This window comes from Anoplophora glabripennis, unplaced genomic scaffold, assembly GCF_000390285.2.
Source record: "Anoplophora glabripennis isolate ALB-LARVAE unplaced genomic scaffold, Agla_2.0 scaffold268, whole genome shotgun sequence".
Lineage (NCBI taxonomy): Eukaryota > Metazoa > Arthropoda > Insecta > Coleoptera > Cerambycidae > Anoplophora > Anoplophora glabripennis.
In genome coordinates this window covers 643,392-660,210 of record NW_019416436.1, presented here as the reverse complement: position 1 = coordinate 660,210, position 16,819 = coordinate 643,392, and the positions used below count along the sequence as shown (strand labels likewise).

At 38.6% G+C, this 16,819-nt stretch overlaps 1 protein-coding gene across 2 annotated transcripts in view; it reads right to left on the bottom strand.

Moving 5' to 3' along the window:
* Nucleotides 1-16,819, bottom strand: part of LOC108904344 (E3 ubiquitin-protein ligase HERC2) — a 47,654-nt gene that overhangs the window by 11,401 nt on the left and 19,434 nt on the right. For both annotated transcript variants that reach the window (XM_018706860.1, XM_018706861.1), the window contains exons 19-49: nucleotides 15,976-16,787; nucleotides 14,040-14,675; nucleotides 13,794-13,983; nucleotides 12,749-13,068; nucleotides 12,001-12,667; nucleotides 11,272-11,805; nucleotides 11,053-11,219; nucleotides 10,794-10,997; nucleotides 10,310-10,499; nucleotides 10,009-10,254; nucleotides 9,751-9,932; nucleotides 9,472-9,669; nucleotides 7,915-8,104; nucleotides 7,652-7,857; nucleotides 7,436-7,597; nucleotides 7,153-7,383; nucleotides 6,368-6,642; nucleotides 6,183-6,306; nucleotides 5,679-6,104; nucleotides 5,496-5,624; nucleotides 5,017-5,329; nucleotides 4,765-4,923; nucleotides 3,857-4,024; nucleotides 2,646-2,894; nucleotides 2,325-2,548; nucleotides 1,996-2,267; nucleotides 1,711-1,922; nucleotides 1,455-1,656; nucleotides 1,224-1,401; nucleotides 922-1,175; nucleotides 635-869 (exon numbers count right to left, since the gene is read on the bottom strand). In XM_018706860.1, coding sequence (XP_018562376.1) covers nucleotides 635-869; nucleotides 922-1,175; nucleotides 1,224-1,401; nucleotides 1,455-1,656; nucleotides 1,711-1,922; nucleotides 1,996-2,267; nucleotides 2,325-2,548; nucleotides 2,646-2,894; nucleotides 3,857-4,024; nucleotides 4,765-4,923; nucleotides 5,017-5,329; nucleotides 5,496-5,624; nucleotides 5,679-6,104; nucleotides 6,183-6,306; nucleotides 6,368-6,642; nucleotides 7,153-7,383; nucleotides 7,436-7,597; nucleotides 7,652-7,857; nucleotides 7,915-8,104; nucleotides 9,472-9,669; nucleotides 9,751-9,932; nucleotides 10,009-10,254; nucleotides 10,310-10,499; nucleotides 10,794-10,997; nucleotides 11,053-11,219; nucleotides 11,272-11,805; nucleotides 12,001-12,667; nucleotides 12,749-13,068; nucleotides 13,794-13,983; nucleotides 14,040-14,675; nucleotides 15,976-16,787 — 8,555 coding nt within the window. The remainder of the gene's footprint in view (nucleotides 1-634; nucleotides 870-921; nucleotides 1,176-1,223; nucleotides 1,402-1,454; nucleotides 1,657-1,710; nucleotides 1,923-1,995; nucleotides 2,268-2,324; nucleotides 2,549-2,645; nucleotides 2,895-3,856; nucleotides 4,025-4,764; nucleotides 4,924-5,016; nucleotides 5,330-5,495; nucleotides 5,625-5,678; nucleotides 6,105-6,182; nucleotides 6,307-6,367; nucleotides 6,643-7,152; nucleotides 7,384-7,435; nucleotides 7,598-7,651; nucleotides 7,858-7,914; nucleotides 8,105-9,471; nucleotides 9,670-9,750; nucleotides 9,933-10,008; nucleotides 10,255-10,309; nucleotides 10,500-10,793; nucleotides 10,998-11,052; nucleotides 11,220-11,271; nucleotides 11,806-12,000; nucleotides 12,668-12,748; nucleotides 13,069-13,793; nucleotides 13,984-14,039; nucleotides 14,676-15,975; nucleotides 16,788-16,819) is intronic.

Genomic DNA, 16,819 nt, shown 5'->3' with positions numbered 1-16,819 from the left:
CAGGGCCACTTTCCTCAAAGTAATTTTTTTCCTAAAGCTGAGCTCATTCATGAGATATGGCCGGCAGCCGTTCTTAGTTGGCCACCCGGTACATTATAGTGCTTTTTTGGCCAGTGCAAAGACAGTGATTTTCATACACTCGGGTAGCAGACCCGCCAGTAAAATACAAAACCTTTAAGAAAATAGATAAATCCACCTCTCCCCCGCACGCCGTTCCTTTATTTGTCGTGCTAAATATGTATATAAAAATATTCAACTTAACTGTCACTCCCCACTGCAAGCTAGTCAGACTGAGCAAAATTCGCATCATGGCGCCTAGTGTGGGGCTATGACAAAGGATAGACAACCAACCTACCTAAATCCGCGACATGGCGCCCAACGAGGGGTTAGGTTGCCAAATGAGCAAATGAATCAAAATTCGCAACCAGAGCCAACGATCTACCTAAATCCGTGGCACTACAATGCTTATAATTGTAACATTCCGAAATTCGTTTGTATCATGTTAAATATGGCCTACTTTTAGTTTTCAATTAGTACTTTGATCAGTGCATACATTCAACAGTTATGAGCGTGAAGGTTCGATTGTATAGACATATCCACATCGAAAACACTGTTTTGACAAATTTATACTTACTTGAAGATGTGATACAAGTCTCGGTCTTAGTATGGCGTTAGTTGTACCATCTCCAAGCTGGCCCTCATCGTTGTCACCCCAAGTGTAAACCTCCCCTTCGTCCGAACACGCTACGCAGTGCAGCGATCCAGTAGCGATACATATTATCTTTTTCCCTTGCAAAGCTGCTACTTTCTTGGGACGTCTCACGTGATCGCCAGTGCCATGACCTAATCTGTGATAGTCACCTTTGCCCCTAGAATATTTATTAAGGGGTATAGCCTGTAATAATTTCTATAAAGACCTACCAAGTGTAAACGCTGCCTGATCTGGTAAGAGCGACGGAAAACTGAGAACCACATTCCACTTTGACAACTCCCAGACCGGCCAGACTCTCTATCTTCATGGGTGTTTTGCAACCGTCAGATCCACCTCTCCCTAGTTTGCCGTAATCCCCGTCACCCCAAGACCAAACGTTATCATCATCCGTTATACACAAAGTTTGTGCGTCTCCTGATCCACACGCTACATCGACGACTTTGTAACCCAAAAGAGCTTCAACCTGGAAAGAAATTGAAGAAGAAATGCATTTACTCTAACCTATCCTTACCAATTTTGGTTTCAACTGATCTTCACTGTCTCCGTGGCCCAAACGGCCGTAACGACCTTTACCCCAAGTGTACAAATGTCCAGACGAAGTTATAGCGGACGAATGTGCCCCGCCACAAGCTATGTCAACTATTTCGTAACCCTGCAGAGCTTCGATTAGTTTGGGAGTTTCACAAGAACTGGTAAAAAAATTTAATTAGTTTCTGTGACCACAACGGTAAGAATAATGTACCTTCTGTTACCATGTCCTAACTTTCCGTCATCACCTTCGCCCCAAGAATAAACATCGTTATCTGCGGAAAGAGCTAGACAATGTTTCCCACCGGAGTTCACAGCTATTTTCTTTATGAAAACATGCTGTATCGATTCTAGCAAGGTAGGGACGAGGACTGAGTCGGTACCACCGATTCCCAACCTTCCACCAGCACCGTAACCTTCAAAAAAATCATTACACCTCTGTAATTTCCGTTAGTATTCCTTCAACTTACCGGTAGCATAAACTTTCCCATCGGCAGTGACAGCGAATAAAGTTTGCTCACCGCCAAGGAGTTGGATGGGTCGTAATGTGGACAATGCCTCGCAGGCAGTAGGAGTCTTTACTTTTGCACCTTCTACGCCACCTAGCTGACCTCTGTGGTTGTGCCCCCAACCGTAAATGGTACCTGAACCACCCCATGAAAGAGTCCAATCTTCTGGACGCCTAGAAAATACATCAGTTGTATAATCGTAACTGTATAAAAAATAAATCAGGATAGTAGCTAGAAATTACTCACCGATTCAACCAAATAAGTAGTTGTTCGTCATGCTCTTTCTTAAACACCGTATGTTTCTCGTGCTCCCAAAATTCCTCCGTATTCTCCAACGAAGGGTCGCCCAATTTCTTCCTGACCTCCTGGCAGAATCCTAAGGGTAATGGGGTACGATGTATCAGCGATTTGGCGACCCTTGCAGCGTGACAGTACCTCCGGAACCAAGACCATTTGTGATTATCCACCAAACCAACCATTTTATCCAATTCAAGATCGCACGCCAGAGCGATCAACACCTAGAAATTAACAAATATAGCACAAAATTTAATGTTACACTAAAAAGTATTTCTCACTTTGAAGAAATCTGAATGCATCAGATGCAATCCTGCTCTGACGGACCCATCTTCGTATTCGTACTGCCTCAAGAGAGCTTGAGGCAACTCTTCCAGTAACGAGCCTAGAGCACTGTCGGGGGCTTTTAATTCCTGCAACTGTGCAGCCACAGCTTCAGCTTGGGCATCATCGCCGACCACCAGCCGGTGTAGCTTTTGTAATGCCCACATTCTTTGAGCTGCAGCTAAAAGTGTAAAGGAAAACTTTTTTAACAACATTCTTTTTACATTGATGAAAAAATTTAAATATGTATGGATTTTCGCAATGTCTTTTACACTTACAAAGGAAGCTGAGTTGCGAACATGCCGCCAATGCAGCAGCCAGTCTCGACATCAAAGAGGTGTCCGCGGCTGGATACAAGCGAGGATCCAACAAGCACATGACCATATCTATAGATGGCTGACTGAGGATAGCACGATCGGAGCCTATTTCACTTAAACCGTGGCTCGACATAACCGGATATACAGTAAACCTCCAACCCCAACCATTGACGGAACTGTCACTGGTAAAAGTCCACCTAAGTTCATCACCTTGAAAAATAAAACAGCATTGTACAGAGAATTTCTTTTTCACTGATATAATTAATAATTCTTTTAACAAGGCATCAATTTCCGAAATATTAAATTACATTAGAAAAATACAAAGCGTTAGGACACGAGTAAAATATTATGGATATAATTGGGCTCATAAAATGAATGCTGTAAGATCCCGACACTTTTTAAAAACTTAATATTGTCGTTTCGAGGATATTTCCAGGCAGCAAGGTCCTAAGGAGCTGTCTTTCTCTATTTATATAAAAAAAAAACTCAAAATTGGATTAAATTGCATTGATCAACTAGAAAATTAGTTTTTAACTTTTTTTTGTCGATAATATTAACTGTTTCTAAGAAACAACACATTTATTGTTTTGAAGACTCTAAGGTGTCTTTTTGAAAAATTACAAACAAATTATGATCTATTTTCTCTGTATAAACTTGATACTTATGTACATGAAAAGTTTATTGGCGAAGACAGACAGGGTCAGGTGGAGACCATATACATTTGTATGAAGACATTTTTTTCTCCTTATTAAACCCCCTTATCGTTTTATAACAGGTGGATCGATCCTAAACTAAGTCAAGGTCAGAGGTCATCGTCACTGTGATTCACAAACTAAACACAGTGCTTTAAAACAATTATACCAAATACTTTCATTAAAATCTTGAAATGATTTTAAAATGTTATAAAAATCCTCTAATCATATGCATTTTTGACGCTTAACATTTATGTCTGAGATATTTTGGGGTTTTAGTTGAACCGGTTTATGAATTAAAAAATTATGCTTTGCCAATGGTGCTAAGAAGTTAATAATAAACCAATCCTATATTTTAAGCTGAACTCGTGCAAATCACGTTCAAATAATGATACATACATCATATTCGAAAAAAAACTACCTTGAAAAAAATTATGGTAAAAAAATTAACGTAACTTCATTAATAACTCCATATATTACCTGGAATTCTGAGTTCCGATGACCAATCGCTCCATTCCCGTCCAGACCTCGTGGCTACAACTCTTCCAGTTCCGTCGGTGATCTGAAGAGGATCGTGTCGACGTTCCGTCGAACATCTCCTGTCGAATTCAACTCGAAGAGCGTCTGCTCCGGGAAGTCTGACGTGGCCTTAAAAGAATTAGTGATGGCAATTGTGAGGTTAATTAGAACTGCATAAAAAAACATCAGTAAATTTACAAGCAATACGCAACAACTAGGTGGTTAATTTTGTTATGCGGTAAAACCTGTATTTACGAACACCTCTGAATAGCGGATAACTGCAAGTCATAGACAATTTTGCTTTCACAGGATGGTAAGTGCCTGAAATTCATTTACTAACTAAGTTCGCACGTAAGGACAAATAGGAAATAACCTGTCAGGTTACAGTTATACAGTTACACGTAATAAGTTTATGCTACTTCAATTTTTTTTAATGTATTTTGATAATTATCAATTATGTAATGTTGTATTTTAATATTAATACGTAAAATAAACTAAATTAGACCCAGGATATTTCAAGATTTCTCGTGAGTGTCCGCTATTAGGAGGTTATACTATATTTATTTATTTATTTTTTATTTTTTAATATATTCACATTTGCAATGACTTTAAATTTCTGATTTGTAGATCAGAACAGAACGTACTCTTTACATTATGTCATTAATTCTGTAAATAAACAGAAATATTTTATATAAAATGTACAAAAAAAATTTGTTTAAATTCAAATATTTTCTTCAGTTTGGGCAAAACTAACCACTGGACAACAACTACGAATGACTAATTAACCTTGTGCCAACACTAAACGATATCACAACCATAAGACATTGACAGAAACGTAAAATCAAAATAGCAATTAAGATGAACCGTACCTCTTAACGTAACATCGTCGACATAAGGATGACTCGATTCTTGAACCACGGGATGCGGCGTACTTGACATTGTCTGAGTACTGTTCGTAGTATCTTCGAGTTCCGTTACGCAAAGTTCTAACAACATAGCTCCTATAGTCTTATTGGCGCTTCCCATCGCTAAAAAATAACATTTACAAAAATATTTTTTTAATTTTAACCAAATTTATGAATATTAAAGGAAAACATTAGTTACTACTGTAATTATCTTACTGATTAATACTGTAGACAGGACTTCTTTGGCTTGTTCGTCTTCGACTCTATCGGCAACGGCCAATTTCAGCAGGTCCACCAATAATCTAGCGTCGTTTTCCGATAACAAGGAAGTGAATTCGTCTAAGCCGCTTATGTCGCCGTCTCCGATGACTTCCGCATGTGAAGTTAAAGTAGCGGCGATGACGGACATCGCGCTTGTCGACATGCGGGAGTGTTTGGACGATATGCTGGCAGAACAACTACTCGCTGTCATGGACTGGATCAGGGCCACGGGATTTTCTTCCGTCTCCGGGGTCGTTTGATTTGGGCTCTAAAAACAGTTTTACATGTGGTCCATTAGCGTATTATTATTCAATATACAAAAATAAATCTTGTTCCCCAGAATACTACTCTGAAATTATTATTTTTTTCTTAATCAAATCAATAGTCGAAATATAATTGGTTTTTAATCTGCACTTAAATCTCTCTTTACTTACATTTATTCCTGTAATTTCGGCGAGAGACGCCGGTGCTTCTCCACCTCCAAAAGCGATTTCTCCATCTTTATTTATTAAGGAGCCATTAGCTAAAGACCGATCCAAAGGTGTGTCGGAAGAACCAGTTTGCTAGAACATCATCAACCATGGAACACAAAAACCTAAATAAATAAGTATAACTACCTTATTATTTTTCATGTTGGTATGGCTGCACAACGCCCTTATGATGGCCTGCCGCAACTGCTGTATATGCATCGCGTTTAGGATATGCTGTAAAGCTTGCTGCTTTGCGGTATTGCTTTCGAGTGACATCACTATGGTACTTAATGAGGGAGCATTTTTGTTCGACATTCGGATTTGTGGTTTTTCGCTGTCGTATAACCCTAAAATAGATGATCCCAGTGGATCTTTGGCTACGGGGAATATCACAGGTTCAACTTTTGAAACAGTTTGAGTGTCTTGAAGCGTCCAAGCTATGGAATGGGAACTGCCACAGGCTACACGGTTTATGTGAACGTCTTCAAGACCGTGGACAAGAGCCGGCTTACGGTTTACGAGGGTTGTCCCATTGCCCTGTTGGCCATGGTCGTTATCACCCCAGGCATAAACCTATTAAATAAAGTAGTTACAGTATGAAATGAGAAAATATTTGTATTCTTGTCGAAGTCTTTGAAATTATCCACTTACCTGTCCAGATTCGGTAACTGCTAAACAGTGTAACGCCCCCACAGCGACATGTATAACTTTTTTGTCTCTTAATGCGTCCACCATCGTTGGTTTCCTCACATGTTGATCGGTTCCATGACCTAATCTGTAAAAAAATATTTGTATTCCATATTTTTTGCGTGAAGGAATTATTCTGAAAATTCTACCTGAAGTAATCGCCTTTTCCCCAGGTCCAAATATCACCAGATCTCGTCAAAGCGAGCGAAAACTGAGCACCACATTCGATTTGAATGACAGCGAGGGAATTGAGCCGTTCGATATTGTGTGGAACGTTGCATCCTTCAGATCCACCTCTTCCTAATTTTCCAAAGTCCCCGTCGCCCCACGAGAAAACCAGCCCTTCATCCGATAAGGCTAAAGTCTGAGCGTCACGGCTCCCACAAGCCACCTGAATGATTCTGTGACCTATCAGGGCCTTAATCTACAAATTAATTGGTTATTTAACGTAACAGTTTTTCTGCTAGAATGTAGAGCAATTTTGATAATTTTGTGAGTTTCCTATATTTAGAGATAGATAAAAAGTAGTTCAGATGTCTCCACCTTTTATGTAAAATAGTGAACAAATTAATATAAAAGCGAAACAAATAATTTCAACTTTTTATAGGTATGTGTGATGTTTTATAATTCACTGACAAAATAGTCAGCCGTCGACTGTTTTTCATGTGCAGCCTCAATGGATCAACATATCAAGATGCGATTTTTGCATTCAGTTTCTCATATACTCATGTATGTTAAAGAGTATGGAGTGTTCATTGTATCATATGAACATCAACGAGCAGAGTTTGTTGTGACCTCTTTGGATAGTATAATAAATAAAATCGAGGACAAGATGTTTGAACTACTGCAAAATATGAGAAACTTCCAAAAGTATTGACGTTGGAACACCCTGAACACATTTTTACAATGTTTCTGAAAAATGTAAATTACAAACCAATTTTGGCTTCAACTGTGTAACATTATCTCCATGCCCCAATCTACCGTATTCGCCCAAACCCCAGGTATAGAGCTCTCCACTACTAGTGATAGCTGCCGAGTGGGAACTGCCACATGCAATATCCCTTATCTTCTTACTCCTAAGCGATTCTATCATACGCGGTTTATCCAAATTCAACCTGTTACCGTGGCCTAGTTTACCGTCCTCGCCTTCGCCCCACGAAAATACCTTAAATAACAATTTTTAAGTATGGTTGAAAATATTAAACCAATTTTTGTACCTTTCCGTCCAGTGTTAAAGCCATAGCGTGCTTGCCACCAGAATGTACTGCTACTTTTTTAACAACATATTGACTTAAAAAAGGAATTGGCCTCGGGCTTGGTACATTGTTATTATGCCCCAGTCCTAAACGTCCGTTTGTACCCTCTCCACAAGCGTACAGCTATGAATGAAGTATTATGTAATTAAAACGTATAAATAATTAAATTTTTCTTACCTTTCCTTCCTGCGACACTATAAACAGAGATTTCGATCCTCCGGCTATATGAATAGGCCTTAACTGACTTAAAAATTCTGAAAATACAGGTAACTTCACTTTGGAACCTTTCATTCCACCTAGTTGATCTTTGTCGTTTAAACCCCAGACGTAAACTTTGCAACCGGACGTGTTTGGGGACGGGAAATCAGTATTCGATTCTTGTGCTGGAATAAATTATGGTTAGGTACCGAAGTAAGATTGAAATAATCAATGAAACATACTCATCGACACCAGTAATGGTCCAGGTGTTGCTTCTTGACTCAAATCCCAATCGTTTGCTAAGAACGATACAGACGTTTTCAGTTCTCCGCAAGATTGTTTTTTAATTCCCACTACGGTTATTCCATGAATTTTGCAGTCTATGCCATTGTTCCGACATTTTATTATATTTATTTCGATAATAGGGTAATGCTAGAAAAAATAATTTTACAAACATATTGAGAGGCAACAAAAAATATATGAATATACAAGGTGATTTAATAGAACCCGGCAATATTTTGAATGAATCATGTAACAGTACATTGTGTAACGAGTGAGGAAAAGTTGCCAATAGCGCCACGCACAAAATTCAAGACGACTTGGGAAATTACTTATTTCACTTCAATGTTCGAATGCTCTGTGGCGGCCGGCACGGCTCGTTCAGGGTTAGAAAATGTGAGAGCGCCGAATTAGCAGGAGTTAAGGGCTAATTTGCTTTGCTTCTAAAAGGTCGAGTAAAAATTTTTTTTTTCGATTTTCTGTCTATACAAGGAGGGACCCAAAAATAACCAGAATTTCTTTGTACTTTATTGTTTTTCAATACAACCTTAATCGCATTCAAAGTACTCTCCGTTAGCCTTTTAAAAACGTTCTCTTTGATATCTGCTAGCATCTTCATGACACTGCATTTTACATGTTCGACATGTAAACGCTTTCCATTCATATCCCTTCTCATCCTCGGGAACAGGAAAAAGTCTGAAGGTGCTAAATTTGGCGAATAGGATGTGTGGGTCAAGCTAGTCGTCTTCGTTGAGACCAAAAACTGGCGAACACTGAGGCGGGAGTGTTGCCGTGATGTAGGAACCACTCGCCAGAACTTCACAAAACCAGACGCAGCCTTTTCATAACCTCCAAATAGAATTGGTGGTTTACTGTCTGGTTTTGAAGGACAAATTCTCAGTGTACGATCCCTTTAATTTCATAAAAACAGATCAACATCGTCTTCACATTCGATTTCACCCGACGAGCTTTTTTTTCGACGAGGTGAGCGAGTTGACTTCCATTGGCTTAACTATGTTTTACTTTCTGGATTGTACCCATAGCACCGTGACTTCTGATGAATTTGTTGAAAAAATTTGGATCGTCTTTGAATGCGTGCTTTATTTCATAACAGGCTTGAACGTGATGATCCCTTTGATCTCCGGTGAGTTTCCATTGCGTTCTTGCCGAGTAAAAAACAAAACTTCACAGCTGCACGTTGTTCATAAGAATCAACCATTTTTTCATGTCACATCTGCACTGCACACGCACACCCACACGCACACCCACCCGCACTCGCCACAGAACTGCCAGAGAAACCACACTAGTCGTTGTCGGATGACGCCGCTTGGCGGAATGACTCAGGAGAGGTCCTACAACTGCCCTCTGGCAGCGCAACCTGATACTACATGTAACCGATGCACAGCATTACGATTCCGGTTATTTTTGAGTCCCCCTCGTGTTAGGACTTTCGAATACATGGTTAAAATTAATGACATTATGACTGAATCACCCTGTATACTGATTTATTAATATATTACCTTATCTAAATTCATTAACAGTAAAACAGATGTATCATGATTTTTTACATTGACAACATTCAATTCCATCAATGAGTTAGAAGAATGGCCACCATTTACGACAATAACAGACGGCATATAACTGTTATCCGCCGGATCTACCCCTACTTTCAAAGTTTTGATTATTATATCTGGATAAATTTCTAGCCTTATCCAATGCTAAAAAAATGCATAGTGATTAAAAAACAAAAAATCAAAGAAACATTTTTTGGGCCATTTTTTAAATTATTTTTTATTTACCTTTCCTTGAGTGCCGCAGCTCTGCCAAACAGAACCGGGTATCTCGAAACGGACAGCATACTTAGAAGAAACGGTGACGTTCTTTACTATTCTGCTCCACTCAGTTACGATTTCGCCATCTGCGTCGATTGTGTCGTGCCTGTAGTACCTACCGGGCCTGCCAGCATATATCTCCGGAGATCCTGAAAGAAATATTACAGTATAAATAAATCATTCGAAGAATACAAATACACAATTCTGTTTTAAAAATATCAGTACCTGGTTCATGTACTCTTACAAAAGAATGTCGGTGACTTCTCTTCGTGTAGAAGCAATTATCGCACAGATCGAAATTCTCGCAAGTTTTACATTTAAATCGGGGACCCCTGATGGGAGTTACACAACAGCTGTTGCACGTAACTCCCTCATGACAAGACGGTACGATTTCCATTTCTGATATTAGGCCCGTCCAATTTTGCTGCTTAGGGAAATCTACTGTCAGGTCATGTCCGTTTGGAGCGATGGCTAAAAACAAAGGAATTATTTGTGCTTAACATCATTTAACAAAGATTTCACTTACCTGTAACAACTCCAACGCTATCATGAGTCACGTATCCCCATTTATATCTAGGTGTGATGACGTTTGGCTTGACTCTCACCTTATCGCCCACTTTAATCGTTGACGGTGTGGGTAGTGACGGTGGGAATCCTAACAGCTCGACGTGGATGAATCTAACCCAGTAGGTGCTAACTTTGTGCTGCCAGTTTACCTAAGGAAATGTTAAATGAGCAGTTTTCATGAGTTTAAAACCTAACAATAATTCAGTCCGGGACATCGACATTTTCAAACACACGAGCCTAAATAACTAAGCCACAGACTATTTCTATGATAGATGACGATGGAGTAATAAACAGTTTTTGGGGCATCCTTTGTAAAAATTTAATTTTTTACTAAATGCAATTTTTTTGTTGAAGTCATGAATGTTATTTTTATTTCATCTTGTGACGTTCAAGTCAAAATAAGTTTGTAGGCAGGCCACCTCAACAAAGCTCAGTCATCATACCTGCAGATTTAAGTCGTGAAGGCCTTCCCTGTCGATTTTAACCACTTTCCCGATATCTCCGAGCTGAACTTCCTCGTAACTCTTGCAACACCTCACCAGCATACCAACTTCAACGTTGTCGCGGACATACATGGCATATTCATCGTTCGATAAGAACTGCGACCTCCTGGAGAAGGACTGTGGTTTTGAGTTATTTTCATCGCCCTGAAAATGAGTTAATTATAATTAAATAACATCACTCAGTTTCCGTAACACATACATATTGAGTTAACGCTTGAGCCCCCAAGGCGTTGTCATAAGAAACAGATTCTGTATCGGATTCATAAACAGAACTTAAAGAATCGCTATCCTCCGCAGCTACTTCGGGATGTTCCAAGAGCCAACTTACCACAGATTCGGGTGTCATCAAGTTTTCAGTTCCAATCGCTGAAAGAATAATTGTTAAAATTATCGCATGAGGGGAAAAAACTGTCATTACCAAGCGATTTTATCGCGCATTCCACAGCTTTCTTTGTAAAGCCCATCTCCATGATCTGCGACACCATAGGGTGTAATGGTACTTCATCCTCTAATTCTCTGCGTTTATTCGTCTTCTCGCTTACAACGCTTTTCACCGAGCATTCGCTATTAGGTGTAGCTAATTCACTGTTACACCTCGTTCCATTCTTAGGAGTAGGTTTATCGTTATTGATACCGGAAGGCGTCTCAAAGTTTCCTTCCGAGGCCAAATACTGGCTCAAATTGAGAGCCGCCAACTGCATTTCTTGTATGTTAAAACCCGGTTTCAACGGACTGGGTCGAGTGGCTTTTCCTAGTAATTTTTGGATCAAGAGTACCGGCTGTTGGTTCAGTTCTTCCTCTATGGATTGCTGTTCCTGCGACTGGTCCATTCCGTTAACAGGATGCTTCAGGATTTTGCGCAGTTTGTATTGATTCATGTGTAGGACGCGGGTTGCGTTCAAAGCGCACAAGATGTTTTGTTGACTTCGTAGGTAAGGTAAATTTACTTGACCTGAAAAAAAATTATCGCGAATAAGTCAGAAAGATGAAAACTGAACAAAATGTATATTATTATTAAGTATATTCAATATTAAAAGATGTGATTATTTAGACCATTCTAAGCCATTTAGGGCATAAATAAAGAATCACCCTTTTTCTCGGAGCAATATTAATTAATCTTGTGCAATTATTATTTTTTCACACTTACCATGGTAGGATTTCTTATCGTGGCTATTCAGAGAACTGTGCCGGATAAGTAACAAATTAGCCCAGGTCTTAATAAAATTCTCACTTAAAGGCATCCGATCAAAGTTAAACTCGGTGACACCGAGTAGTTTTAAATTGCTCACCGGCACTTTCTTAATTTCGCCAGTCTCGTGCAGCTGAATGCACAATTTTCCCTTGGGCGTTACTCTAATTACGGTTCCCTGCCCGCTCTCTATTTCTGCAGTGGCGCCGATCCTTGGCCTAACGTCCCAGGCGCCTATAACGTTCAAGCAAGCCACAACCATATACTGTTGCTGATCGGAAGACGATCCATCGTTCATCATAGTCGTCAGGCAAGCATCACTTAAGAAGTAAGCAGCCAAATTGAGTTTCTGTATCAACATGGCATTCAAAATTTGGTTCCAACCCAACAATCCGTGCAATGTTCTGAGTAGGTTTATGATTTCTTGCCCTAAGGTGCTGCTGTGAGACTGGGTCAGTAACACTAGGGATTTTGTGGCGGTAAATGACTTGTTACCGGTATCGTAGGAGCACGTAAGGACGACTTTACCAAGAATGCTCAGAAGTTTTTCTAAAACTGACGGAATTTCGGAGTTGTCCATGTCCCACGTTTGGAGAACGACTTGCAAAAGACGTATGGCTAAAATCTAAAAACAATAACATTATAAATATTTCTGTTACTTTATTTTTGATTAAAAACTTTTTTGAAATTTCATTTTTGATGTTACCTGTTTCGGTAAGTTAATATCGTTTCCCCCGACAGAATTCGGTGGTATCAGAAAACCCAACAACATATTAATCCAAGGATTGGTACTGAAGGCCCTGGACAGCTGAGGTGTTTGACAGATGGTTCTAACCAATGTTAGATTGCACCACTCTGAGCTGGACGAATTCAAAGAAGCGCAAAACAGGCTGCTCAATCCGTGCACGGTACTGTGATGAAGGTTGTCTTTGCATAACCCCGCACTGAGGGCGATGTTTCTGAGGAAGTTGATGGTCGAGTCGCGAAGCAATTTGATTAACTGGTTGTCTTTTACTAGATGCGAAGCTGAACACATTATTTAGTAAATAAGGAATTGTTTTTAAGTAAACTTGATATGATACTATTTATTTTATTTATTTATGCAGGGAAACCTTATACAGGGTGTCCCTTTTGCTTGTGTAAAGAATCCGATACTAATCACAATGAGCAAGCAATTCCTAAATCCAATCATTTTCAAGAAAAAAATTATAAAATCCCCAAGTTGAAGTAACGCTTCAATTAATTAAGGAACCGTAATTTTGAGCACAAAATAACATAAAGTGCAACGTTTACTACTTCTTGAATTTGTTTATATTTAATTTTAATAAAATTATTAGTTTTCTTAATCAATAAAATAATATTGCACATTACGACAGTAGTGGGACAAAATAATAGCAGTATGCTACTAGCAGAACCGTCAGTTTGTTTTTTGGAAAAAACTGTGTGCCCACACAATCAAAAAATGTTTTAAAATATATGTCATTCAACCCGCCTTTTTTATAAAATTGTTACTTTCAATGTTATTGGAGGTCGCTACTTTTGATTGGGATACCCTATAGGAAAAATTTCATTTGAAAGGATGAATGAAGGATAAAAAGAAATACAAATCATCACAAAAAAATTAACGCTAGATCGAAAACAAGATAATTAAATAAAAATACAAGGAATAATGTAATATAGGAAAAACTGACAAAAAAAGATTAATCACAAAAAAAAACAAAAACTGAAATTAGAAAACCTTTTTTACTAACCGTGATCGCTTGGCTCTTCAGTTTCTGTCTCGGAAGTCACTGGAGATGGCGGAGAAGCCAAATTGAGGTCGTATTTGCCCTCTATACCCATCCTATAACTGTTCGTTGTACCATTAGCCCATTCCACTCTCACCCAGCCATCGTCGCCTAGCTCTCCTATAACTCTGCCTTCCCCTGGGGGATTCCCATCCTTAAAAAATAAATTTCAGTGTTACCAAACGTTTTATATTTATCCATTTCTTTCACCTGATCGCCCCATTTCCAGTCGGCACCTCGAACTACCCTAGTCCCCAATTTCATTAAAGATGCTAATTCGGGTCCTGACAAAAAACTCGTCTTTGGTTTACTATTCTCAATCATATCAGCGTATAATACGTAAAATTCGGACACCTTTCTGACTATGCTCTGATCGGATCCTGCCTGTTTCAACAGTCCTAATACGGAACTGATCACGCCGCTGTTGATAAGAGGATTTAGTTCTAGGGCATTGTATCGATTAGACGCCAATACACCCAAGATAGCCAGAAGCATCCTAGCCCTGGGAATATCTCTTAGTAACGTGTAAGTGCCGAGGTTTAAACTGACTTTAGCATTTATCCCTTTGGTTTTGCCGGATTTACTTGGAATGTCTCTTAGTATGTAGCCCCTTAACGTTTCAATACACCATTCGGTTACCGACAGTTGAAACAGGAGCATCTCGGCTTTTAGATAAGGCGTCACCAATTGTATGTCGTCTAGGCAGTGTTTCATGTACTCGTTCTTTTTATTCAATCCTAAATAGCCGCTTATTATGGCGTATCTCACTGAATTTAACAGATAGGTTTGGTTGAGGAGATGCGATATCATTTGTAGGCCTTCCTTGCGGATTTTACACCGTTTCACCTGAAATATACTATGGTTAATGACAGATGTTGCCTATAGACATCTATATTTCACCAGGGTAACCGTTTTCAACACTTTTGGAAGGTTCTTGTAAAATAGTAGATGTCTCAGGTTTGATTTTTGAAACAATTCGAATGGCAAAAATCCATACAACTCAAGAAAATTTAGATTTGACAACGCATGCTATACCTCCTAACTGGATACAAAAGGTATGAAAATAAGGTTTATAAAATTGAGTTTTTTACGACGGAATTTTAGAATACACACTCATAAGAGTTTCTAAAGGTCAAAGAAAGCGTATGTGTACTCTAAATATGTTCTTTAAAACAATGTAAATGAGGAATCTTAGTTTTTGGATTAATTAATATGACATTGACATGCACTATGACTTTCTTACAGCTTTGTATTTTGAAAAAATTTCTTTTTGTGCAAATACAATATATGATACATCAATCAAAGGGAAATTTTATGCAGATTTCAAAGATTGAACATGTGGGTAATATGATTATAGTACACCAGGAAAATTAGCGAAAATAAAAGAGAAACTCGAAAAAATTCCTAAGCCGAGATATTGCAAAATTTACAGCGCGCATCAATTTGAACTTGTCTTTAAGATTACAATGACGCTTTCAGAATCATGTTTGGTTGAAAATTAACGCCTGTACAGAGGCTTAAAGTTCATAACTTTTGGAGCCTCGGTTATAAACAAATTGAATTGTACGAAACTATTGCGCCTACAACGCCCACTTTTGGCACACTTTTAAAGTATGACAAAACCCTCAACTTGTCATGGGTTTTATAAAATTTTAACAATAAATGCGATAGTTATAAACAAATTTAAAAATGGGCACTTTTCTTGTTTTTTTTACAATAACTTTTTTGTTTATTAACCGATTTTAATTTAACAAGTCTCATTTTGTAGATAATTTTATTCCCTACAAGCTGCCTGTGAGTCACTTTTCGCTAAAATTGATGGTTTTCCCTGCAAAGTGAAAAAACTGTTTTCCTCACTTGTTAAATAGAAAAGTTAGCTAATAAAATTTTTTGACTCACGAGATGAGAGATGTCTTGTATTATGTTCCATGAAACAATTTTACAATAATCTCGCGGATAGGACTTTTTCGAGTAAAAATTTTATTTCTTGGCCTATAACCAAATACCGAATTAAAGAAAAACAATAAAAAAATTTAAAATCCCATTTTCGCCATTCAATTTTTCTAGAAAATAGAAGACAGAAATATTTAAGCTTTTGTACTATGAAAAACACCCGAGAATTTATACATATTGATGAGATACTAACCTGATTATACATGACTTTTCTAAGTCGTTCAACGTCGCATGTAGACTGAAGAACAAACTCTAGAATAGAATGCAGCATATCCATGTTCTCGTGACACACCTTCCTCATCTTCTTGTCAGTCAATTTCGTAACAATCCCAGCAAGCGCTATCTGATTTTCTATCTTCTTTTGTTTGTCCGGTTGGCTCTGCTCGATCCTGGCGGTGTTCTCGATTTTCTCCGTTGCCCATTTCTCGTCCATCTCAGTCTTTATCTCGGTACAGTTCTTGGCGTGTCTTTGGTCGGGCTTCGACGTGTTACAATTAAACGAATCAGTCATAACCCTGCCTTCCACAGAAACCTTCTGGGCGCCGTTTTTAATCTCATTGTTCACGTCGTCAGTCTCGCTTTTCGATTCGGAGATCTTGCTGTCGGAACTGGTTTTTTTCATTGTGGTTTTTGTGATATCTTCCGATGATTTGTGTCGTTCTATACTTTGAGATTGTATAGTCGCGTTTACTATATCTTCCGGTTTCTGGATATCAGAAGTGTGGCGACCGCATTTAAGATCCTTTATAACTTTTTTTACCAAAACTCGTACCCTTGGTTCTTTATAAAGAATATTAACTTTCTTGAAAGCCTCCATTTCTAGGCTAACCGCGGGTTTGACCTCGTACAGTAAGAAACGGCACTTCTCAAGAAGCGGTATGCAGATTTCTTTGTAACTTTTATTGACTTCTTGACGGGTTTTTATTAGATTGAATTTTGCGTGATGGACGATTTTTATAACCTCCGCAATTGCCTTTGGAATTTTCAAGTTAGGTTGCGACGCATCTAGCAAACAAAATATTTATAGTTACAAGACA